Source organism: Danio aesculapii, chromosome 7 (assembly GCF_903798145.1).
Source record: "Danio aesculapii chromosome 7, fDanAes4.1, whole genome shotgun sequence".
Lineage (NCBI taxonomy): Eukaryota > Metazoa > Chordata > Actinopteri > Cypriniformes > Danionidae > Danio > Danio aesculapii.
The window spans coordinates 66071500-66097599 of NC_079441.1; the positions used below are offsets into that span (position 1 = coordinate 66071500).

The 26100-nt window shown below is 39.9% G+C and overlaps 1 protein-coding gene across 6 annotated transcripts in view; it reads left to right on the forward strand.

Annotated features, from left to right (window-relative positions):
* The window catches only part of nfat5b (nuclear factor of activated T cells 5b), a 106953-nt gene extending 81395 nt beyond the window's left edge, over positions 1 to 25558 (forward strand). For 2 of the 6 annotated variants that reach the window (XM_056462372.1, XM_056462376.1), the window contains exons 3-13: positions 4116 to 4647; positions 7896 to 8082; positions 9937 to 10127; positions 10219 to 10391; positions 15908 to 16042; positions 16120 to 16175; positions 16591 to 16723; positions 16864 to 16932; positions 17028 to 17122; positions 17227 to 19000; positions 19085 to 25558. In XM_056462372.1, coding sequence (XP_056318347.1) covers positions 4116 to 4647; positions 7896 to 8082; positions 9937 to 10127; positions 10219 to 10391; positions 15908 to 16042; positions 16120 to 16175; positions 16591 to 16723; positions 16864 to 16932; positions 17028 to 17122; positions 17227 to 19000; positions 19085 to 19323 — 3584 coding nt within the window. In that variant the 3' untranslated portion in view covers positions 19324 to 25558. Of the gene's footprint in view, positions 1 to 366; positions 458 to 4115; positions 4648 to 7895; positions 8083 to 9936; positions 10128 to 10218; positions 10392 to 15907; positions 16043 to 16119; positions 16176 to 16590; positions 16724 to 16863; positions 16933 to 17027; positions 17123 to 17226; positions 19001 to 19084 lie in introns of those variants that run through there. The other 4 variants (XM_056462377.1, XM_056462374.1, XM_056462373.1 and 1 more) reach the window with 4 other exon arrangements.
* The last annotated feature ends 542 nt before the right edge of the window (positions 25559 to 26100 follow it).

The window sequence follows — 26100 nt, forward strand, 5'->3', positions numbered from 1 at the left end:
TAGAAATTTTAATGACAAATTCACTTTGTTCCACTGAAAAAAGTCATCAGATAAATAACTATGCTAACATTTATAATGGCTCCATGAAAATCATGTTTATGACAGATTTATGACAGGTTATTTTGTCTTTGTAATGTCAAGTCGGCATGATTGTTTATGTCAAGTTGTCGTAAAGCCATGGTTTCATCCACGGGTTTCTTTTTCTGTATCTGTTGTATTGGAATGCTCTACCTCATCTGCGTTGTTCGAATGAAATGTATGGTTTGATTTTCAAGGCAAATGAATGCCATTTAGATGCACCAAATCCAAACAAATGCAATTAAACAAAGCCTTCTTCATTTGAATCTATTTCAATGGCATTTATTACTCATTGGTTGTCTCGTTTTCATTCCAGGAAATTCTCTCTGATGCAGGGAGTGTCTGCATACAAAATGCTCTGCAGTTTTCTGCTTCATAGGTCAGACACCGGTTTATGTTGTTTCTGTGGCTATGCTCACTCCCATCAAAATTTGTGCAAATTTGTTTAAGAATTTGCTTGCATCATTTGACACATCTGGACCCTTAACTGGAGTAAATATTGAAACCTATGCCATGTAACATTTTTTGTTGTTGTTTTTAAGGGGTCGTATCATATGCAAGAGCTCATTTACTGTAGATTTACCAATGTATGCCTAAATAAAACCCAAGACATTAGAGGATTATTACGGCTAGCGGGCTGCGCATAATGTCTTGGAGAGTGATGTCATGTCCTGCTCTGCAGTAACTCATGAATGCTTGTTTTTCTTTTTTCACAGATGTTATTCAGCATGATCGTTTTTGCTCTATTTTTGTTTGTTCATGTATTTCCACAGAATCCCAACTGCTTTTTTTTGTCGTAATGATAGACAATGCTCTGTGAAAGATTAAAAACATAAACTATTTGAAAGATAAGACTGTCATGAAACCTTTATAATCAAAACGCATCATGGATACAAGTTAGAATGTATGCAAGCTTATGACAACTGTCAATAAAGGCTGTTTTATACTTCTGCGTCAAGCCTGTGGTCCGGCGCAGCCTTCACGCGGTCGCATACCCCTCGCTGTGGCTGATGCACACCTCTCAAAAAATGTAACTACACGTCGCAATGATGCATAGCACAAGCTTTGTGATTGGTCGGTTTGGTAGCGGTGATGAGCATGGGTGGTGCTAAGAGCATTGAGCCCAATGGAGCGAGTGTTTACAAGTGTCGAGTCCCATGAAGGAGCTCCAGATGCTCCAGAGCTCCTTTTGTTTTGTGTTTACCTGATGATTAACGTTGGTGCACGTCCGCCGGTTCCCGCCTCTGAATGAGCGAGTTTTATGACCTGTTTCCACTGAGAGGTACAGTACGGTACGGGTCAGCTTTATCAGGCTTGCGTTTCCACTAACAAGGGTACCCTTTTGGTGGGCTTGGTATACGACAAAGTTTCAGTCGACGTCATTCTCGCTCGAATAAATGTCTACAGTACAGTACAGGTCGTTCACATATCATATGAGAAGCACTTTTCACAAATCAGATGCTTTATACACATAAATACTTGTGTATAAATGTTCATTACTAACTTTTTAATGAACATAATTTAACTGCAGATCAATGACAGTGCGAAACAGCCTACTGTAACGTCTGCAATGCTATAAAATAAATAAATGCAACATATATGAACACATACAGACCCTTACAGTCTCTGATAGTTATCAATTACAGAAAAACTACACACAACAGACATTTAGTCCTTATTTAGGTTCAAAAACAACACGAAATATAGCCCACAGTCAGTGCAAACCTCTCATCTGTGTTTGTAATCTTCACCAGCACATGTAACCTCTGTTAGAGAGTAATTCTGTCATTCCAAGTTCATCATAGTCCAAGAGGTAATGATAAACATGGCAGTTTGTTTATGATTCAGGTTGCTGAAACTATTTGCTCCAGTGTTTTGTCGGGCTTCTCCTTTGTTTTTTCGTGCTTCACTCTCGCGTTTGTCCTTTTCTTTTCTGAAAGGATCAGATGTCTGAGACACTTCAATAATCATACACACGTTACTATCATCAGCTCAAGAAGTTTATTATATCAAATATAGACGCGATCGCAAGCTCCCTGGAGAAAGCCAAAACCGCTCGCACTTTTAGACGGCCTCGTAAAACAACAACAGGACACGGCAGATTTTGTTCTTCTTGGCTTTGTGGCTGTACATCAAGAGAACGACATGGTTTGTTTGAGCTCGGGTCAACCATGGCTCGTTATTATATGCATGTAGTATTACGGTGTAATGTCTCAGCTGCGTATTTAAAACATGCCGTTTCCTTTGTTTTCATTCTGGCTAGCTCCACGAGATCGTGATGTATCTCTGTAACCAATCAGCGTTCAGCTGCGCATGTAGCTCCACCTTTTGGTACCCTTTCTCGTGTTTGGTACCCTTTCGAAAAAATGGTACGGTACGGTTCAGTACGCCTTTTGACAGTGGAAATAGCCATAAAAGCATACTGAACTGAACTGTACCACTCAGTGGAAATGGGCCATTAGCTACTTGTGCATTAAGGTAGTGTTCAGAAAAAACAAAACACTTGTGAAGTAACTCAACACAGAGAACCATAACATTACCTGCTACCAGCTAGCGTTTCAGAAGTGTTATTGCAGAGCAACACAAACAGCACGCAGAAGTATGAATGCAAGACTATGCACAATGCATGCGCCCTGGGTCACACCGATCACTCGACGCAGAAGTATAAATCAGCCTTAAGTGTCATTCGCTCAGTTATATCATTTTAAATGCAAAACTGACACTGTTTGAGATGTCTTGACAAATTTATCATAACTTGTCTTTGTCATGACATCTTGACATTACCAAGACCACATAACTTGTCATAAATCTGTCATAAACATGATTGTCATGAGGCCATTATAATTGTGTCATGAGTTTTGCAATACCATGATTGTCATTTTTTTTACCTCACCTACAATGGCACAAATTGAATTGAATATTCATGATGATGTCAAATAAAATTGACTGACAAAGTTTTGACACTTTTAATGAGAAATTGTTATGAGAAATTCAGTTTGTTCAACCGGGAAAAAAAATGATCAGAAAAATAATCATGCTAACAATTCTAATGGCCTCATGACAGTCATGTTTATGACAGATTTATGACAGGTTATGTTGTCTTGGTAATGGCAAGTCGTCATGACAAACACAGACTGTGATTGTTTACGTCAAGTTGTAATAAAGGCATCTCAAAAGCTACGTTTTCATCCAAAGATGTGAATTAAATATATGCACAGAACTAGAATATTGCATAAAAGATTAGCAAATAATCCATTGTTTCCATCCAATGAGTCAAACTGGTGCCAAAATATCAAAACCGAAAATGGAATTTGCTGCGCTAGGTGAAGCTACATGAGTCTTTTCATTATTTAATAAATCAGTTGTGCCTTAGAAGATAATGCCAACAAGCAAAGAACGAGTGGTGGTGTTTGGTGGTGTGAGACAAGGAGCGCACAGGCTCTGGAGGTAATGATAACTTTAAAATAATACTGAAACGGTAAGGCATTTTAGAATGACTAAAACAACATTTCAGATGTTTTACAATGTGGTCAGCTCCTGGTTTGTCCATTAGTGCATCGAATAACCCAGATTTTAATCATCACATGATCCCTTATAACAAAATCGCATGACTTTTTTTGTTGCGAATATTGTCATTTATTCGGTAATAGTGTTTCCATCATAGTTGATGCACATTCTTTTCTTATAAAATAAAAAGTTTGTCCTACTCGCCTTTTTATGTACATTTTCAAACTCATCTTGGCATTTTCATCAAGTATTTTTATGCACTAATCCAAAATGCGCTTAAAAATAGGTGGATGGAAACATAGGTATTGTCAACTTTGCATTTAAAATGACATGACAGCTGTTATAAAGCTGTCATAAAATCTCCTTTATATTGATAGATAAAGGAGTTATGACAATCTTATGATCACCCCCTTCAAGTAAAGTATTATCACTAAGAAAGACAATAAGAAATGATGACAAATGTCTTGATTTAACTGGGACTCGCATTGATACCAATGCCTTTGTTAACTGTCTGATTGTACACACTACAGATGCCTCGTCCGCCTCTTCTGCTATGAGCTCTGGAAGTCCGCGGAGTGCTTTTCCCACCTCAGCATCAGAACGAAGCACCGCACACGACAGCGGCTCATCAGGAGATGTCAGCAGTCGAAGGAAATCGGAGGCTGTGGAAAACAAGCCCTCTGGCCGAGATAAAGGTGTCCAGCAGACCCAGATGACCCCCTCCAAACGGCCTGTCCTCAACATCTCGCCTCCACCCGAGGACCTGTTCGATGACAGCCACATGTCCTGCCAGGATGAGCTGCTTCTCGACTCGGAGCAGAGCAGCAGCATCTGGATTGAGAACTCAGTGTCTAACTTCAGCATTGTGAGCTCCAGCTCCTACAACGACAACACTGAAGTGCCCCGCAAGGCCCGCAAATGTACCCCGCGACAGAAGCCCGGACCGAAGCCAGTTTCTGCTGAGGAGGCCAGCATGGATGTCTTTGATGCGGACAGTGCCAAAGGTCCACACTTTGTGCTTTCACAACTCGGCCCAGACAGCAAGACCTCTTCGAAAGCAAGGTGAGCCATTGAGTACCATGTTGTAAAAATAAGTCTCTGATGTCCCTAGAGTGTACATATGAATTTCAGCTCAAAATACCCTACAAATCTTTTCATAACTGCTCCTTTTAGGCATTGATCTAAACTGTGCCATTTTTAGTGACTGTTGCTTTAAATTCAAATGAGATTGAGCTCATTTTAGCAGAGCTACACATACCTATGTGTCAGCATAGTGGCAGTTTCAAAACTAACGTGATCTGTGTGAAAAATTTTAAGTGTCAATAGAAGTGTCCCAGGGGAGGTACTGAATTACTACGGAATTCATTTGTGCATCCTAAAACTCAACATTCATAATGCCTCTTATGGCTCGTTTCCACTGACTGGTACGGTACGGTTCGGTTTGGTACGGGTCACTTTTATCAGGCTTGCGTTTCCACTAACAAGGGTACCCTTTTGGTGGGCGTGGTGTATGACAGAAAGTTTCAGTCGACGTCATTCTAGCTCAAGGAAATGTCTAAAATAAAGCTGTATGGGTCGCTCACATATCATATGAAAAGCACTTCTCACAAAACAGATGCTTTACACAAATAAATACTTGTGTAGAAATGTTTATTACTAACTTTTCAATGAACATGAGTTGATTATAACTGCAGATCAAAGACAGTGCGAAACAGCCTACTGTAACGTCTGTAATTATATTAAATAACTAAATACATGAACATATATAAACACATACAGCCCCTTACAGTCTCCGATATGTTACCAAATACAGAAGAACTACACACAGCAGACATTTCGCCCGTATTTAGGTTCAAAACAACTGAAATTATAGCCTACAGTCAGTGAAAACCTCTTATCTGTGTCTGTAATCTTCAGCAGCACATGTAGCCTCTGTTAGAGAGTAATTCCGTCATTCCCAGTTCATATTAGTCCAAAATGTGAAGATAATAAGTTAGTTAAACATGGCATTTTGTTTGCGTTTGTTGAAAAAATAATGTGCTCCTTTTTTCCCGGCTTCTCCTTTGTTTCTTCACGCTTCACTCTCGCGTTTGTCAGTGTCTGACAGGATCAGGTTTCAAAAGCACGTCAATAATCAAGCGCAGGTTATTATCATCAGCTCAACAAGTTTGTTATTTCAGATATAATGTTGGACGCACGCGAGCGCTATCAAGAAAGCGAAACCCCTCGCGCCTCAGACTGGCTTGTAAAAAACTACGGGGCACAGGGTAAATCTGCTCTTCTTCTTGGATTTGTGGCTGTCCATCAAGATGACGACAAGGTTTGTTTGAGCCCAGATAGATCGACCATGGCTCGTTATTATTTGTATTTTTAATTCCGCTAAAATCTCTCGCTGTGTTTTTCAAACATGGCGGCCTTTTTGTTTTCATTCTGGCTTGTTGCGTAAGCGAATGACGTATCTCTGTAAACCAATACCGTTCAGCTGCGTGTGTGGCTCCGCCTTTTAGTACCCTTTCGCAGCGTTCAGCTGCGTGTGTGGCTCCGCCTTTTAGTACCCTTTCGCAGCGTTCAGCTGCGTGTGTGGCTCCGCCTTTTAGTACCCTTTCGAAAGGGTGCCGAAAAAGTGGTACGGTACGGTTCGGTTCGATACGCTTTTTGACAGTGGAAACGGCCATAAAAGCATACCAAACCAAACCGAACCGTACCACTCAGTGGAAACGGGCCATTAGTCACTGACATTATCTTCGGCAGGTATGGTACAAAAACTAATGGCGGACGGCTGCTTCTCACTTAGGGCTGTCTATGATAATGAGAGAGAGATCGTCACTAATGTACAACATCAAATTCTCCAAAACCTTTTGTCAAGCTTACGATTAAGGCCCAATCCCAATTCTACCCCTTAGCACTTCCACTTACCCCTACCACTCGTTTTGCGCGTGCACGCCAAGGGGTAGGGGTGTCCCAATTCTCTTCTACTTGAAGCCGTAGGGCTAAGGGGGAAGGGGTGAATAGTCCTTCAAACGAAGATTTTTCAGGACAACACTCAAAACCAAGGGGTAAGAAAATTTCCCAGAATACACCAGCCACAGCGGTAGCATTGTTGAACCTGGAAGTATGGAGATCCACAAATTAGTATTTTTTGTCATTATTATGATTTTTTACAACAAACAAGCATGTGTTTTAATATATTCATAACTGCATTCGTGTTTTACAGTCATGCTTAAAAGAAAACACTAAATTTCGCGATCTATAATCCCTAATAATACCTCCTGTACAGCAGTCCCACAACATTCTGACACTCGATGACACTCGAATACCCTGTCAGAAAACTCTAATGGCTGGGAATGAGCTTTTTACAGTGTCTGCTATAATGTTAGTGTTGTTTTTGGTGAGTTTACACTGATGAATATGGCCACTGTGTAAATACCCAGTACAGTTACGATCTTATTGCCACATTAGATCATTATGATAACATAATATATGCCTTCAATGATTTCTTGAAGATAAATACCAAAAAATAATACAACTGGAATAACTACAGCAGTCGCAATCGTCTGATCTCATATGAAGCAAGAGATCACGATGACATATTATGGTGTGTGCATGTGCTGTAGCGCTGTTCCAATTCTTAGGGGTAAATTTTGAAGCCCTTCCCTATAACCCTCGGTTGTAAGGGCCAAGGGGAAGGGGTAGGGGTATAAAAATAGAATTGGGATTGGGCCTAAATATCAAATTTGGTATTACCAGTGAAATTTAGACCCAATCCCAATTCTACCCCTTAGCCCTTCCCCTGTCCCAATTCTCTTTAGCTTGGGTATACGACTTGGGGATTAAGTATCCTCAAAATGTGTCCCTATAACTAAAATCATTCTCATTTCATATGGTGCAAAAATGGCAAAAGGTTGATACTTGCGTAGTCCTAGGATTAGGTATTGGCCGATATAAGATTCTGTCGGTATGATAACCTTGGATGAAAATATCACGGTTTCACGATATTGTAATTACTGCTCTAAAATATGTTCTTATTAAATGTCTGGGTTAAAAACAAAAATGTCTTTCTCATTTGAACACAATACATTTTAAAATATTTTGGAGCAGTAAACATGTCAGGCTAAATAACTCAAATGAATCATTGGCTTCTGCTGTCTTCATTAGTTTCAAAACCACAGATTTATTTACAATTTAAAATGGCCTCTTCGGATATCTTTTCTGCTGGAGATACTATTGTCCTAAAAAGGTGAGACCAGGCAATTGAAATAATGGCTCAGAAAACTCAAATGTGATTTTCATAAGCAATATTTGTTTCTTAGCCCTGATGGACCACAAGTATTGGCTCTCAAAGGTGGGGTACTGTCTTGTCAGTATCCTCAGAAAAGTGAAGGGAAAGAACTGAAGATTGTGGTGCAGCCTGAGACTCAGCACAGAGCGCGTTACCTGACTGAAGGCAGCCGAGGGTCGGTCAAAGACCAAACACAGCAGGGGTTTCCTACTATCAAGGTGGGTCACACATAGAAAATCAAAAGAATGCTTTTTCACAATAAAATAGTAAAAGATTTTTCCTTTCTTTTTTTGGATCCTGAAACAAAAATTGTTAAGCTTTCCCATCGCATTTCCAGTTTCCAGATCAGCTGCTAAATTCAGTTCTGCTTTCCAGTGAAAGCTTGTGCTCATCCAGTGAAATAAATCACAATTATTACACTGTTTAAGTGACCAAATACATGTTCTTACACATATGAGAATTAAAGTATCAGATATTTTAAAGTATTATTAGGGTGTTTGTCAATATTTGCAGAAAAGAGAGAGAAAAACCCCCCCGAACATATGCTTATATCATTTGTGCTGCGGTGTCACATGATAAAGCCGACATGACAATAAATAGTCAGGAAATGTTCATTTTTGGGTGAATTATGCCTTTAAGTATGTGCATGTTTTATAGCAAATACACTCACTGCCCACTGTATTAGGTACACCTTACTAGTACAGTGTTGGACCCCTTTTGCTATCAGAACTGCCTTAATCCTTCTTGGCATAGATTCAATAAGGTACTGGAAATATTCCTCAGAGATTTTGGTCCATGTTGACATGATAGCGTCACGCAGTTGCTGCAGATTTGTTGGTAGCATATCCATGATGCGAATCTCTTGTTCCACCACATCCCAAAGGTTCACTATTGGATTGAGATCTGTTGACTGTGGAGGCCATTTGAGTTCAGTGAACTCATTGTCATGAACAAGAAACCAGTCTGACAGGATTCACGCTTTATGACATGGCGCATTATCCTGCTGCCATCAGAAGATGGGTACACTGTGGTCAAAAAGGGATGTACATGGTCAGCAACAATACTCAGGTAGACTGTGGCGTTGATATGATGCTCAATTGGTACTAATGGGCCCAAAGTATGCCAAGAAAATATCCCCCACACCATTACACCACCACCAGCAGCCTGAATCCTACAAGGCAGGATGGATCCATGCTTTCATGTTGTTGATGCTAAATTCTGACCCCACCATCCGAATGTTGCAGCAGAAATTGAGACTCATTAGACCAGGCAACGTTTTTCCAATCTTCAATTGTCCAGTTTTGGTGAGCCTGTGTGAGTTGTAGTCTCAGTTTCCTGTTCTTAGCTGACAGGAGTGGCACTCGGTGTGGTCTTCTGCTGCTGTAGCCCATCCTGCTCAAGGTTGGACATGTTGTGCATTCAGAGTTGCTTTTCTGCATACCTCAGTTGTAATGAGTGGTTATTGGAGTTACTGTTGCCTTTCTATCAGCTGGAACCAGTCTGGCCATTCTCCTCTGACCTCTGGCATCAACAAAGCATTTGCGGCAACAAAACTGCCGCTCACTGGATATTTTCTCTTTTTCAGACCATTCTCTAAAGATGGTTGTGTGTGAAAATCCCAGTAGATCAGCAGTTTCTGAAATACTCAGACCAGCCCGTCTAGCACCAACAACCATGCCATGTTCAAAGTTACTTAAATCACCTTTCTTCCCCATTCATATGCTTATCTTGACCATGTCTACATGCCTAAATGCATTGAGTTGCTGCCAAATGATTGGCTGCTTAAAAATTTGCGTCAACCAGCTGTTGGACAGGTGTACCTAAAGGGCCGGTGAGTGTATATATAGGCGTCTTCTGTACTTGTTCTTTCCATTACATTTACAGTGGTTGATAAGGCACAACTCTTAGACTAATGGTTTGGATGTTGCATTATACAAAAGCTAAATATTTCAGTAATTGATTCTATTGTGAAGTACTCCTCTATGTTTATGGTGTGGATCTCACTTCTTACTGTTGATGTTTGGATGGATGAATGTTACTCTGATAACCACACATTTTCTCGATCCTCTCAGCTTGAGGGTGTGAAGGAGTCAGTGGTCATGCAGATCTTTGTGGGCAATGATGCCGGACGTGTGAAGCCTCACGGGTTCTACCAGGCTTGCAGAGTCACTGGCCGAAACACAACCGCTTGCAGGGAAGTGGACATCGAAGGCACAACAGTCATCGAAGTGCCAATGGATCCCAGCAGCAACATGACTCTGCCGTATGTAAACTTTACCCAAACCTACATTTCAAGCTAGAAATCCGTCAGAGTGGTTGGAAGTATTGATATTGACAGACGGGTGTCTCTACAGTGTGGACTGTGTGGGGATCCTGAAGCTCAGGAATGCCGATGTGGAGGCCCGTATCGGGGTGGCCGGGTCTAAGAAGAAGAGCACCCGTGCCAGACTGGTGTTTCGAGTCAACATCCCACGCCCCGATGGCTCTGCGCTCACGTTACAGACCTCGTCGTCTCCCATACTGTGCAGTGAGTGGCTTTGGGTTATTCATAGCATCTCCCTGCTGGCGAGCCCAGCTGGTGCTCTCATCACATAGGAGAGGTAGGGATTAGAGAAGGGGATAATGAATGTTTATATTATTAAGGCCATAGAACCCAAAAAAATAGAGGAGAGAATGAGTCAGGCAGAACATCAGGTGCTTACCGAACAGGGCTACTAGGTCTGTGATGAATTGTACTGCTTTGTTGTTAAATGTAATTTCCGTGTTGCCAGAAAATAGGGGGAAAATTCCAGGATGATTACTTAAGTTCTACTGACACCATCTGAAGCTTTCTGGCAGGTACCATAGAAAATTAATTTGCAATAATAAGGAAAGACTATACATTTGTATTATTGATTTTCATACATTTAGCATATTATTTTTATTCTATCTCTAAATTCACTTAATATCAGACCTACAGTGTGGTGTTGTTCAAACTGAACACTGAACAACTGAAATTAATACTGAAGTTATATTTACTTCAACATTTAATGGTGCTGTATGTAAGTTTTTGACTCTTCTAAAGCATAAAAATACCATAATATGTTTGCAGATATTTAAGAAACTTGCTAAGTAAACATTCTTGTTTATCTGAAAAACAATGCTGAAATCAGATTTTCTGCTTTGAAATTGTGCTTTACGTGCTGGAACGACTGTCTTTGTTTTGGTTCTGTTTACCCGCCCAATGCCAGTTTAGCCAATTATATTTTTAGCACCCTGAATTGCCTTGGTGGAAAACCGCATATTTCATTCATTCATTCAGTCAGGAAGGCTCTTAAAGTATGCGTGACTGAAATGAGACCTCCAGTGGATGGTAGCAGACTCCGAAATGAGACGCAGATTCAGAGTTCCACATGAGGTTATTAATTAGCAAATGATATAAATATTACGAACGTAAACATTAGGTGAGTAGGTTACATTGTAACCCCGTGTCCTAACGACTTTACATGATAAGATTTGCATTGATACGTTATTTTCTTTTTGCACCACATGACAGAAATTTAAATACAGCCATTCCGAAGCACAGAATAGTGCACTCACTGCACTCCAGCAAAATGGTAAAGTTTATAATCTAATTAATTCATGTTAAACCTCTTTAAGATTATTAAATGTAGATGCTGAATCACTGGTATGTGGTGCCTTGCTCTGAGTCTCAGTTCAAAAGTTCAAATTCAAACAGTTTATTTTATTTTCAAGATCTGAGGTGAACTATCTGCTGCTGCTGCTGCTGCTTTCAGTAGAATGGCAATAAAAATGGTATTCAAACTCACATTGTTAGCATTTAACACTGAATAAAGCACATGAGGTGTACCTGAGGGGATTCAAATGTACCTGAGCTGCAAGAAATAGAAGCCATTTCTAAAATATAAATTGCAGGTGTTGGTTAGGACAAAAACTATCGCATACCGTTGCTTCTATTTAGAGCACGACTTAAATCAGCCTTTAGGCTCAATAGTCAGACACACTCCTGTTGATGTCGTCAATCTGGCAACCTTCGCTTGTGTGTGTTTTGAACCATGGCTGCAATACCTAATTCAACCACTAGGTGTCATACATGCATACATGGAGTACACACTGCACCTAAAGTGCACCAATTTAACTTTTCGAAACTTATCTTCAATCCAGTGAGTAATTTAACTGTTTGACTGTCTTAAAAGATCAAAGCTTCTTTTTTTTTTAAGGAATCAGTTCTAAACCACGAGTCATCCAGGAATTCCATTTCCACAGTGGATCTATGTAGTTATTAAGTTTGGTTATGACATAATTGTTGGTGTGTTTGTGGCACATGGCACACTATTATGTTATGTAAAAGGTCACTTCCGGGATGAGTGGGAGTTGTTGTTTTTCGTTGTGATTGGCCATGGTGGTCATACAATAATAGATGAGTGTGAAACTGTTGTTCTTATTTAGTAACATGTAGATCCATAACATTTGCATCATTCATTGATTTTCCTTCGACTTAGTATTCATCCTTTATTGTCAGGGGTAGCCCCAGCAGAATGAACTGCTATCCTATCCAGCAGTTTTACACAGCGGATGCCCTTCCAGCTGCAACCCAGTACTGGGAAACACCCTTACACTACGGCAAATTTATTTTATTCATTTTACCTATACCGCATGTCTTTGGACTGTGGGGCAAACCGGAGCACCCGGAGGTAACCCACAATCATCACAGGGAGAACATGCAAGCTCCACACAGAAATGCCAACTAACCAAGCCGGGACTCGAACCAGCGACCTTCTTGCTGTGAGGCGACAGTGCTAACCACTAAGCCACCATGTCGCCCCCACATTTGCATAATGCCAGTCATAAATGCCAGTTTTGCATCTATGATATGGACTCTCATACCTACAGGCTTATACATTCAAACGCTGACATCTGAGCATAGAAACAATCCCTTCACTTACATCTGCAAAACATATTTGTGCATAAATATGCAAATTGATTAGCGCTTTTCACAATAATTATCATTCCAAAGCTTTAAAAAGATGCACGATATTACATTACAGTCAAAATCAGAAAGAGTTAGGGTGTTGTGTATAGGGTGGACAGTGCAACTGTGAAGCATATACATAGTTAGCCTGCAGTTGTAGAATATGATGTACTTTTTCAACACATGCGATATCTGTGTAATATATTTTCAATAGAGTGATCCGATCATTAAATTAAGAACACTTTTGTATTGTGTAATGCATAAGAGTTTGAACCTGTCACCTATAATACACTCATGCAAACATATATGATCTCTAATGTACCACAATCTAAGTTAAAAACTTAGCAGTAAGAAACACTTGCATGCCCTGCTTGTGAAGGAGGTTGGGTTGATCAACTAGTTCTTCCAATGTTTCATCATCAAACGTGAGCTCAAATTGACAGTATAATCAATACAATAGTTACACTGTTAAAATACAATAGTTACAATAGAATAGTAATACAATCAGGGCTTGACATTAATTTTTATGATCACCAACCACTGTGGCTAGTAGTTTTACAACATTACTAGCCACTCGCCATTTTCACTAGCCACATTTTTTGTTGTTGGGAAAACATACTTTATATCCATACGTTTAACTTTTTTGCTAGAATTACTTGAATTAGACTTTGTGTTATGTCCACATGCCTCTTCATTCATTTCACTTTTTTGTGTATGAACGTACTTAATGAGCAACAAATGGGTTGTGGTTTCATAGTGTCGCATTGCAAACTGTTTTTTTTTTTATTTCACAAGACTTTTCAGGGCTCAACACTAAGGATTTCCCAAATTTATCTCTGACCACACCAAAAATAAATAAATAATTATTTCTTAGTCACAAATGTTAAATAACATGTCAAAACATGCCAAATATATCTGTATACATGCTATTTTATTCCACAAAACCTTTCTCATTTATATATATATATATATATATATATATATATATATATATATATATATATATATATATATATATATATTACTGCCATGTATCTAAAACCATGCACAGTAACCTAGTCTGTCCAGGCTAAAGGTCTCTCAGATCTAACTACTCATACATGGGAAGTTAATCTCCTATTAAAGTAATGTTATTGTAAACATGATAATTAAACCATATTAACAAAAATAACCCTAAGCAAAAGAACGCAGGTGAAACACGCACACGGGTCACATTAGGTGCATAATCTGTTGTGTTCATAGAATAGTTCAAACAAAACCGGCAACCGCTGCTGCTTACAAAAAGACATGCTTCAAAAACATCGGGTATCTATTTTATAGAGAACCGATAACAGCAGTTGCATTTCCAGGCACGGTTGCTTCGTGCCAGGAAACGGGAGCGCGCATCACATCACTTGTCCGCGCGAGTGATCATCCTCTCATTTGGTATTCACCTGCTTTCTTTTGCTCGCGCGAACGCTATTTTTGTCGGTCATGGTGCTTCTCGATTCTAAGATGACATTTAAACATATGTTGGGCCATCTTTATTGTCGAACCCTGCTTTTAGGAAAACTATCATTTTAAAATGATCTTCAACCAGCCAAAGTGACTAGTGAGCAGGGGCGTAGCAACCGGGGGGGATCGGGGGGATCCGTCCCCCTCACTTTTAGAGACAGACTATTTAGAAACAGGTGATTAATAATGATATGAACGTATGATCTCATACAGCCCCAACCCCCCCCCCCCACTTTTAAAATGTATGCTACGCCCCTGCTAGTGAGAGTGGTTGTCTAACCCGCCACAGCTGAAATCTACCCGCATTTGGCGTGTTGGCGGTTGTTAATGTAAAGCCCTGAATACAATACAATAGAATACAATACAATAGTTGTAATAGACCGTTGTCCTGCGAGACAAGACATTGCGTTCTTCTGTATGTCCACACATGTAGCAGAATGACAATAAAGCTTGACTTGAGTTGACTTGCTTTAAATTGCATAATAGATTTACTTTTAAAATATTGTAGATGAATACAATTTCATTTATTTATAATCCATTTGGTTGTCATTCATTCATACATTTTCCTTAGTGCCTTTAGGGGTTTAATAGGGGTTTATTATTACATTTATTAGGGGCAGCGGAATTAATGATTCCGGCATCTGTTTTACGCAGCGTATGCCCTTCCAGCTGCAACCCAGTACTGGGAAACACCCATACATTCTCACACTCATACACTACGGCCAATTTACTTCATGTCTTTGGACTGTGGGGGAAAATTAAGCACCCGGAGGAAACCCACGCGAACACAGGGAGAACATGTTAACTCCTCACAGAATTGCCAACTGGCCCAGCCGGGACTTAAACCAGCAACCTTCTTGCTGTGAGGCAACAGTGCTAACCACTGGCACCCCCCATTTTGTTGTAGTATATGTAATTAGACTTTTCTTCCATAGTTCAGTTCACTCAGGCATATATCATCACTCTCACCAAATTAATTGGTCAGTGATTGCATGAACAATCTTGTCTCAACCTGATTGATCCTAGCAGTATCATCATTTATATTGGGAAAGTAGTACATACATAAAAAGTGAATAAACACATCTGTAATCTGGGTTGATGACGGTAAACCAAGTGTACTCACATGTGACTTAGGTAAACGCATTTAAATGCACTTTACTGCAATTTAAATGTCTTTTGAAAGTGAAATCAACCAAGAATAAAATGCAACTCTGTCATAATTTAAATCCTGTTTTGGAACAAAGCGAACAATCTACGTATCTGAAAATGCCCTGTAACATAGCTTTAAAAGCAAGAATTACGCACTTGCCTAATTTTCTAGGCAAACGCTTTTCTAGTTATGCATTACTAGCATAATACTAATGCCTTTTCCTGGTATTCCTGTTTGGATAAAAAACTAAATTAACCTTTATTTCCGTAGTCACAACCTGACCTAGCGATATATGGCTGTGTTGGCCCACACATAATGTTAGGAAACTAAATATATAGTCACGTTCTGCTGCACAGAAACATTGTTACCTGGTTGTCTAATGGTCTCTTTCTCTCTCTTCCTCCGATTGGTTTGGTTTTCTTTATAGCCCAGCCTGCAGGAGTACCTGAGATTCTCAAGAAGAGTTTACACAGCTGTTCGGTTAAAGGGGGGAATGAAGTCTTTATTATTGGAAAAAACTTTCTCAAAGGAACCAAGGTCATATTTCAGGAGAACGCTTCAGGTATCTTTACATGTGAAAAGTTTCATGTTGCTTTTCCTAGCTCTTGCACTGTTTAACCTCTGGCTGTTTGATTGTAGCAGATGATAAGTCCTGGAAGGCAGAGGCTGACATTGACATGGAGTTTTTCCATCAGGTAAGCCATGGCATCTGCTCTATTATTTGACTGTGTGGGATGATCAAGCACTGTAAAAATAGAGGCAGATTTACACAGGTCACAGATATCTGTGTCCCCAATTGTTGCCTGACATTTAGAATGAACTGCAGAATGTTGACCTAGATACACAAAAGTTCGTAATAAAGATTTAAGTTCTTTTTGAGTGATTGTTTTTGTATATATCAGTCTTTAAAAGAATTGATGCACTAATGCTTGCACATTTTGAATTAGCAATTCTTTTGCAGGCAATTTTGGTTAATCATGTCAAATATGGTCTATATTACGTCTTGAAGTGTTCCTGTAAAGTACACAAATCATCAGATTTTACACAGTTATTACAAAAACTGCAGAAAAAAGTGTGCACTCTCTAAATATTTGACTTTGTCCGTTTTAGAATCATCTTATTGTCAAAGTCCCTCCATATCAAAATCCAGATATCACATCTCCTGTATCTGTTGGTATCTATGTTGTCACGAATGCTGGACGTTCACATGATGTTCAACAATTTACATACACTCCAGAGCCAGGTCAGTTTTATCTCCACTACATTTTCCCAAATCTGCTCCTGAAAGCACACTAGCAGTTCACATTCTGGATGTTTCCCTTATCTTACCAAACCACTACTACTCAAGTAACATGAGATAATGACTGATCTCAATTTTTTCAGCGGTCGATTCTTCTGTAAAAAAGGAAGACTTGCCTCCAGTGACACCTTGTTGTTTTGAACAAATTAAAGGTAAGCAGTCATCCATGTGAATATTAGAATAGAATACTGTTTCCTAGTGTGTTACCTGTAATTGTAACTAGCATTAAGTCTGTTGTTTAATATAGTAATTGAGACTGCCGTGATGACACCAGGCTTACCTCTTGTTAAACGAGAAGAGGCCACCCCGATGGAGGTCACCAGTAACCCCTCGGCCTTCAAGGTTTGTACAAATCACAAGACAGAAACCCTTCAAATAAATCAGTACTGCAACAAGAATTTTGGTATAATTCGATAAAATCCATATATTTGTCGTTCACAACTCAGCAGACCTCTGAAGTCATCAATTCAGCCCAGCAAGCCTTAGACATGAGTACTGAGATCTCCACCAATAACTGCAAATTTTCCAGTCCATTGGCACACCCAACAAGAGAACAAGATCAATCTCAGAATTCAGTCTTTTCCAACAAAGAACCTTTCAGCACCATCCAGGAACAGAATCTAGCATCCAGTGGCTCTTTCCATGTGCCTAATAAATCTCTTCTCCAGCAAGGAGTTCAGCCATTCCTCCTGGAACACAGAGACAGTCTTGGACAGGAGATGCCAGGCAGCAGTGGCAGTTCAGTAGTGGGTCTTTCCCAATTAGATGACAATCCGCAGCAACAGCTCTCTCTTCTACCCCCAGATGAGGTGGCCCAACTGGAGCAGGCCGTGCGGCAGCTGCAAGCGAAAGGATACTGCGGCATACAACTCCAGAGTGAGAATTCACTGTCTAAGCAAAGACAACATCAGCTTCAACAGCAGCAACAGCAAATCCAACAACAGCAGCATCAAATCCACCAACAACAGCAGCAAATTCAGCAACAGCAGCAGCACATCCAGCATCAAGAGCAGCAAATCCAGCTGCAGCAACATCAGCACCATCAGCAGCAAGCTCTGGAGAACCTTCAACATCAGCTCTTTCAGCCCCAGGTTCAAATTCACTGTAGTTCAGAGCAGCAGAGCTCCTCCCAGGGTATGGTGCAGAATGGAAGTTCCCTTTTCCAGCCCACCCCATCCCAACAACAACAGCAGCAGCAGCAGCAGGCAACCTTGTTCCAACAAGGAGCTGGGTTTCTTCAGCAGCAACCCAGTCATTCCTCTCCTTCCATGTTCCACAACACTACAGCCATGACAGAAGCTCAAAGCCCTCAGGAGTCTCTTTTCCACACACAGAAGACCTCTCCCAACCAGGATCAGGTCCAGGCTTCCATTTTCCAAAGCAATCTCTCGGTTCTCAGTGGGTCCAACATGTCTTCAGAAGCTCAGCCCTCTGCAGCTAGTATGTTTCTTTCCCAGAATCCTGTACCAGCTCAACTTACTGTCAACGCCAACCAGCCCCAGCAACTGACGTTCCTCACTTCCATGCAGACATCTCTCGAGGCGCCATCGGTATTTCAGACTCCAACCCAACTGTCCCCCATTCAGCAAGGCACTCCGATGGACCAGCAGCAGTCCCCACAGCATGCCCAACCTGGTTCCTTGTTTCAGAGCATCTCCCAATCACCAAGCAAACTCACCCCTGGTCAGCAGCAGCAGGCTGGTCTACTCCTTGGATCCTTAAACTCTTCAATCACACAAGAGCAATCCTCCAATCTGTTATTCAGTGGCCAAGTACAGATAGGATCAATGAACAATAGCAGCCTTGCTTCATCAGAGCAACAGAACACTCCCCTTCCCTTCGCTCAGGCTGGTCTGGTCACCGTGAGGCAGCAGAAGGCATCTGAACCAATGACATTTCAGGATCAGACGGCAATGGTGGTCAACCTGTCATCAAATAAGCCCATCTTCCAAGACCAGCAGCCAATGCAGTTGGCACCAAGTTCTGGTCCAGGCTCTTCACAGTCTGTAAATCTCTTCATGGCACAGTCCAACATGCAAGGGGGAATGACTACACAAGAAGCCCTTTTTGCACCACAGGGTGATGTAGGCGGCATTCAGACAAGCACTTCCTCTCCAGTGCAACAGCCTGGTCAACTCTTTCAGACCACAATGAGTGGGAGTCTTAACCAGCCCAACCAGGATCAGCAGACAGACCTGTTCCTCTTTGAGATCCAGAATGGTTAGGCAATATTCCTAAACATGTTTGCTGTTTGTCTTAAGTCTCATATTTTAAAACTCATTCTAATGATTTTATATTTTGCAGAGTGCCGTCAACTCATGAACAGCCAAGGATCTACACTGTCTAATCAAATAATTACCATCAGTCAGTCTGGACAGAGTCAGCAAGAGAGCGATGGGCAAATCCAGTCTTTACTCGGGCAGGCTATGCCAGACCCTGGAGCTGTCCAGAGCACCTTGACAACCTCTCAGAACATGGAGAAAATTGATGACCTTCTGGTGAGCCTTCAGGAGCAAGGCAATAACATCTCCCATTCCTACTAGGGCCTTCAAGGAGTAGCTGCCTGATATTTCCATTCCATACTTGACTATAGTAGGGATGTCAATAGTACCGACTTTGGTACTAATCTGTACTGAAATTTACCAGCATATTTCCCTTTGCATTTTCAGTGCTGCAAAGTGGATCCATGAACACCAATGATTTTTTGTTGTTTATGCGCTCAACACATATGAATGACTACAATGATCATCGCTTGATGCTCTTCACCATGCTTTTAAGCCATGTTCACACTACCAGTGAACAAAGCAACATGATCTCATTGGTTTTAAGTAAGAGCTAGCGATTTCCACCCATTTTTGGCTATATAATTGACAGCAACTGTTGGTGACCAGATGTGGGTGTGTCCAGCAACACAGCAAAGTTGAGAATACTTCACGTTAATGCAAATGAACACAACACACACCAAAAGATCTTAAACAAGACTCCCGAACCACTAAACTCTTTCGAGACATGAGAAAAAGCATGGTGGACAATTATATAAGTAAACGAATAATCATTCAGGCTGTTGCCACAAATTGACAAGCTAATCCTCCATCTCATGTGTCCAAATCAATTTCACTTTGAGCTGTGCCATCACTGTTCTTTGACGTTCTACTAGGCAGATTAAGTCACTCTTAACACACCTCACATCACAGGAAAGTCTGATAAGATAATCTTTAGAACTACTAAGATAATTGGGATATTCCTAGGATTGTTGGAAGAGGAGAAATTGACTCAAAATCAGCCAAGATTATCTTGTGGTGTGGGCCCAGCATAAGCAACTCTGCGGAACATCCATTGGCGACTTAAATTGCCAAAATTACTTAAAATGTCACTGGCAGTGTGAACCTGGCTTTACATGGCTTTCAAACGTCGAAGTGTCTGTGTTTCTCTGTAAGTGCTCAATGAAACCTGTCAAGCAATGGTCATTGCAGCCAATCACAGTCATATCTGTGAACACAATGGTCAATCAGCTCTCTTTAACAGTGCTGAAATGTAAGCAGAAAATGGAAATTTTTTGGATTTCAGTACGAATTTGTACTGAAGTTGGTACTTTAGAAATCCCTTGATTATAAATATTTCTTGCAGACATATTGGATTTTTGGGTATGCTCTATTTTTAATATGTTGGATATAGGAGAAATTTATCTTATACCCCTTATGGAGCAACACTAAGTTGTCACATGTACAAAGAGAACGCATATTTGCCTGTTGACAAATTTGGCAAAATCTCTTGAAGAATCACAACTAAATCCATTGGATACAAATTCTGAACCGCAATTTGTTTGCACGAATGCAGAACCCAAAGGAAAACCCCAAAAAGTGCATGAACTAGTGGTTCTGCAACCCCATCATGAATAAAGCAGGCACTTAATATATTGAAGTACCTTTAAAGGACCTGTAAATCTGAGGCATGCAGTCCAAGGACTTAAAATGTTGCCTTGAGTATATCTAAATTGACAAAGAGAGCTTTTTGAGAAGATCAGGACACATGGGATGACCGCAGTTGTGCCTGAACATGATCTGCAGACACCACACTTTCTCACCGAGCCTTGGGTAACTTTGTGAGGTCTATTTTTAGCAACATATAATCAAGAATGCCTGATAGAAGTAGTCTGAAGAGTGAGAATTGTATTTTTAACACATTTTCTATTAAAACCTTTTTGTCCCAGTACACTTGGGCATCTATAAGCTATTAAAAAACTTTAGTTAAACGGGGAAAGAAAATATCAAAATGTGTTTTGCATTTTCCTCCTAGCACTTTATATATATATATATGTGTATTTTCAGTGTGGTTAGTTGCTTCTGTCTCATTGATTTCATCAAGCTTTATCTCAGTGTTTACTGTTTAAATTATTTTGTCCTTTATCTCTTTAGATTCTCTGTGTATTTTAGACTAATTTGTATAATATTACAGATTAGAAATATACATTCCAGGTAAAACATCAGACAAGCATCAGCAATTTGAAAAACAAATAGCTTCTTATATTTATTTTTGATTTTGGTTTACATAAGTCATTTCTTGCCATCTCATTTAGCTTGCTGTCTGTTTTGCATGTACGAGTATCCTATATATGCGTGTGTGACGTTATCTCATCATGATAATACCTCTAAACGTGTGTCATTCTAATGCTGATTCTAAAATATTAATGGTTGATGCTCAGAATCAATGTAGTGGGTTATTTTATGTTATTATATTTCCCGGTGTCTGGCACGCTGGAACAGGGCAAATTGCTTTTATTGGCAAATCAGAAGGGAGTGTCCAACCAGTATTATTGACAAGTCTGAATAATCTGACTCACAGTACACACTAATGCTGTATATGCTGGGGATGCTGTGGTGAAAAATCTATATTGATTCTGAGATTTCCAAAATGAATCCCTACTCTCTTGAATGGATTCTGAGCTTAGTGTTTAAAGGGTCACAAAACCTGTGATCAAATCTTTTTAACAGATTTATAGTTTTGAACATAAATTAAGTCATCTGTTCATGATGGGTCGTGGTGCTGGTAGTGTTGTTAGAGGTATCAGCTTCTACAAGTCTGTATTGAAATTTTATTAATCTTTTCAAAGTAGGTATGTGTCTAAATTTGATAAAAATCACTCTTAAAATGCAAAAATGTTGTATTTTCTCATACTTTACCCTTAAAATTTTAATCAGTGTGGGCCACTGACAAATGACAGTTAAGCTTAAAGCTTTCCACGCACTATTTAAGTTGCAACTGGAAGAGAAAAGTTTCTGACCATTTAACAGCAGATGGCGCTTTACAAAAAGCTGTACTCTGCTTGTGTCAAATTCCTTAATGTTACAAGTTTAAAAAGTTTCAAACGAAACACAAGAGTGTTCATATTAATTAGCTGTTTACGTGTATCTCCTTGCTTAAACACCAATTTGCATGACTCAGCTAAACACACAAGAACTCATTCTTGTGAGCATTTGAGTGTACAGTTAAAGACTAGCCCAGAGTACAATCTTCTATTAAAAACTAGCCTAGTATGCTATCTGATCTTAATAACTAGTTTAGAGCACCATCTGCTGTTAAATACTAGCCTATAATGCTGTCTCTAGCTGCTATTAAAAACTAGCGCAGAGTGCAGTCTGCTGTTAGAAACTAGCCTAGATCATCATCATCTGCTGTTAAAAACTAGCACAGAGGGCAGTCTGCTGTCAATAACTAGCCTAGAGCGCCATCTTCTGTTAAAAAACAGCCTAGAACACTGTCTTATTTTAATAACTAGCCGAGCACGCCATCTTCTGTTAAAAAAACAGCCTAGAACACTGTCTTATTTTAATAGCTAGCCTAGCACGCCATCTTCTGTTAAAAACTAGCCTAAATTGCCGTCTTCTATTAATAACTAGCCTAGAGCTCCATCTTCTGTTAAAAACTAGCACAGAGCGCAGTCTGCTGTTAATAACTAGCCTAGATCGCCATCTGCTGTTAAAAACTAGCACAGAGCGCAGTCTGCTGTTAATAACTAGCCTAGAGCGCCATCTTCTGTTAAAACAAACAAGCCTTAATTGCAGGCTTCTGTTAAAAACTTTCTCAACCACGTTCCTGGATGACCACCAACACTGCATGTTTTGGATGTCTCCTTTGTCTATTACACCTATTATAGCTCTCTCTCATGTTAAAAACCAGCACACTATCTGCTGTTAATAACTAGCCTACAGCACCATCTTCTGTTAAACACAAGTCCAGAGCACCGTCTGCTGTTAAAAACATGACTAGAGCGCTGTTTGATGCAAATCTCAGTCTGCTGTTTGAAAACTAGCCTAGAACACCATCTGCTGTTAATAACTAGCCTAGAGGGCCATCATCTATTAATAATTAGCCTGTAGCGCCTCCTTCTGTTAAAAACCTAGCCTAGAGCACCGTCTTCTGTTTAAAAAAAAAGATTACAGCATTGTCTGCTGGGAAAAAACTAGCCTAGAGCGCCATCTTCTGTTAAAAAAACAGCCTAGAACACAGTCTTATTTTAATAACTAGCCTAGCACGCCATCTTCTGTTAAAAACTAGCCTAAATTGCCGTCTTCTATTAATAACTAGCCTAGAGCGCTATCTTCTGTTAAAAAACTAGCCTAGAGCGCCGTCTTCTGTTTAAAAAAACAGACTACAGTGCCATCTGCTGTTTAAAAACTAGCCTAGAGTGCTCTCTGCTGTTTAGAACTAGTCTAGAGCAACATCTCTTCTTAATAACTAGCCTAGAGTGATGTCTTATGTTAAAAAACTAGCCTAGAGCACCATCTGCTGTTAAAAAACTAGCCTAGAGTGCTGTCTTCTGTTTAAAATCTTGCCTAAAGTGCCATCTGCTTTTTAAAAACTAGCCTAGAACACAATCTTCTGTTTAAAAACTAGCCTAGAACGACATCTTCTGTTTAAAAACTAGCCTAGAGTGCCGTCTGCTGTTTAAAAACTAGCCCAGAACACCATCTTCTGTTTAAAAGCTAGCCTAGAGTGCTGTCTGCTGTTTAATAGCCTAGAACACCATCTTCTGTTTCAAAACTAGCCTAGAACGCCATCTTCGGTTTAAAAACTAGCCTAGTGCCGTCTGTTGTTTAAAAACTAGCTTAGAGCATCATCTTCTGTTTAAAAACTAGCCTAGAGTGCTGTCTTCTGTTAAAAAACTAGCCTAGAGCGCCATCTTCTGTTTAAAAACTAGCCTAGAGCACCATCTTCTGCTAAAAACCTAGCCTCGAGCACCGTCTGCTGTTAAAAACTAGTTTAGAGCACCATCTTCTGTTAAAAACTAGCTTAGTGCACCATCTTCTGTTAAATACTAGCCTAGAGCACCATCTTGTTAAAAACCTAGTCTAGAGCACCGTCTGCTGTTAAAAAACAAGCCTAGAACGCCATCTTCTGTTTAAAAACTAGCCTAGAGCGCCATCTTCTGTTTAAAAACTACCCTAGAACGACAACTTCTGTTTCAACACTAGCCTAGAGTGCCGTCTGCTGTTTAAAAATTAGCCTAGAACACCATCTTCTGTTTAAAAACTAGCCTAGAGTGCCATCTTCTATCAATAACTTGCCTAGAACGACATCTTCTGTTTAAAAACAAGCCTAGAGCGTCATCTTCTGTTAAAAACTAGCCTAGAGCACCATCTTCTGCTAAAAATCTAGCCTCGAGCACCGTCTGCTGTTAAAAACTAGTCTAGAGCACCATCTGTTAAAAACTAGCTTAGCGCCCCATCCTCTGTTAAATACTAGCCTAGAGCACCATCTTCTGTTAAAAACCTAGTCTAGAGCACCGTGTGTTGTTAAAAACAAGCCTAGAGCGCCATCTTCTGTTAAAGACTAGCCTAGAGCATGTCTACTTTTTAAAAACTAGCCTAGAGCACCGTCTTCTATTAATAACTAGCCTAGAGTGCCATCTTATGTTAAAAAACTAGCCTAGAGCGCCATCTTCTGTTAACAACAAGCCTATATGCCATCTGTTGCTAATAACTAAGAATCAATTCACAAGAAAATAGTGATGAATTTTGAAAATATCAGAATCGATGCTGAATCGATTTCTCTGACGATTTTTCACCACAGCTGTACTTACAATTGTTAGGATCTAAAACTATAAGCCAATAAATAGCCATCATCAACTGAATGCAAAGTCGAATCTTTGATCTACTTTTCAAATAAAATGGCCAGTTTTGTGGCTCAGTCGGTTCAATGTCTGTAGATTTTTGGCTATGAAGTGAGCTTTGAATGTAGAGAAACATTATTTGAGGTAATGTTTGTGTTTTAGTGACAGACATGATGTACAGCTGCCAAACTAGCTAATATGCTAATGTGAAGTTAGCTGGCAGATTGTTAGCATATGGTGGGAGCGGTTCTCTGTAATGTCACAGAAATGATTCGTTTGAGCCTGCTCTGTTTGGTCTTCAAAGTCAAATATTAGACCATCTTCTTTGCTCAGAAACTTGGGTGATTTTTAATGCCTACTTTTTAGTAGAGACCATTTTATGCTCGATGTTTTTTGTTGGAGACATTTTGTTTGAAGGGTGCTCTCGTATATCTCTGCATGGGGAAGAACTGTGAAAAGGAACTGGAAACTGACTTTTTTGTGTGATTTGTCTTCATCTCTGTATGATACTAATTGTATTATTTCTCCTATAATACTCAATATTTATGTGAATATTTACTTTTACACTATACATCTTTTTAGAAGATATTTATTTTTGTGTCTCGAGATATTTTCACATTATAGAGTCAATGCCTATGATAGATTTGGATTAAAATGCATAATTCTAACATAGATTTTTTGTGTCTTTTATGTCATATCTTTAATGTGTGGAGAGTTATTATCAGAGTGACACAGTGGTTCAGTGGTTAGCACCGTCGCCTCACAGCAAGAAGGTCGCTGGTACGAGTCCTGATTGGGTCAGTTGGCATTTCTGTATGGCGTTTGCATGTTCTCCCTGTGTTGGCGTGGGTTTCCTCCGGTTGCCCCAGTTTCCCCAACAGTCCAAAGACATGCGCTATTTACCTTATTCTCCGCGTATGAGTGGGCGCAGACATTTGAATCATTTTGGCTCGAGACTTCCGGTCTCATTCACTTCCATTCATTTTTAGACGTTAAAAACAGCTCGTTTTGCTGCTTGGTGTTGCAAACTTATATTTACTTATTATATTATTCTACTTGGTCTGTATAGTCAAGCAAACACTTGTTTGTAGAGTAAGTAGTTTGACCGTTTTCTGCCGTTTATTATTCCTAGTCATTTCTCCAATAGGCAGCTGAATCGGAAGTTCTAAAACAATCGCAAAAATGAGCGCACTTCCGCATTGAAGAATAA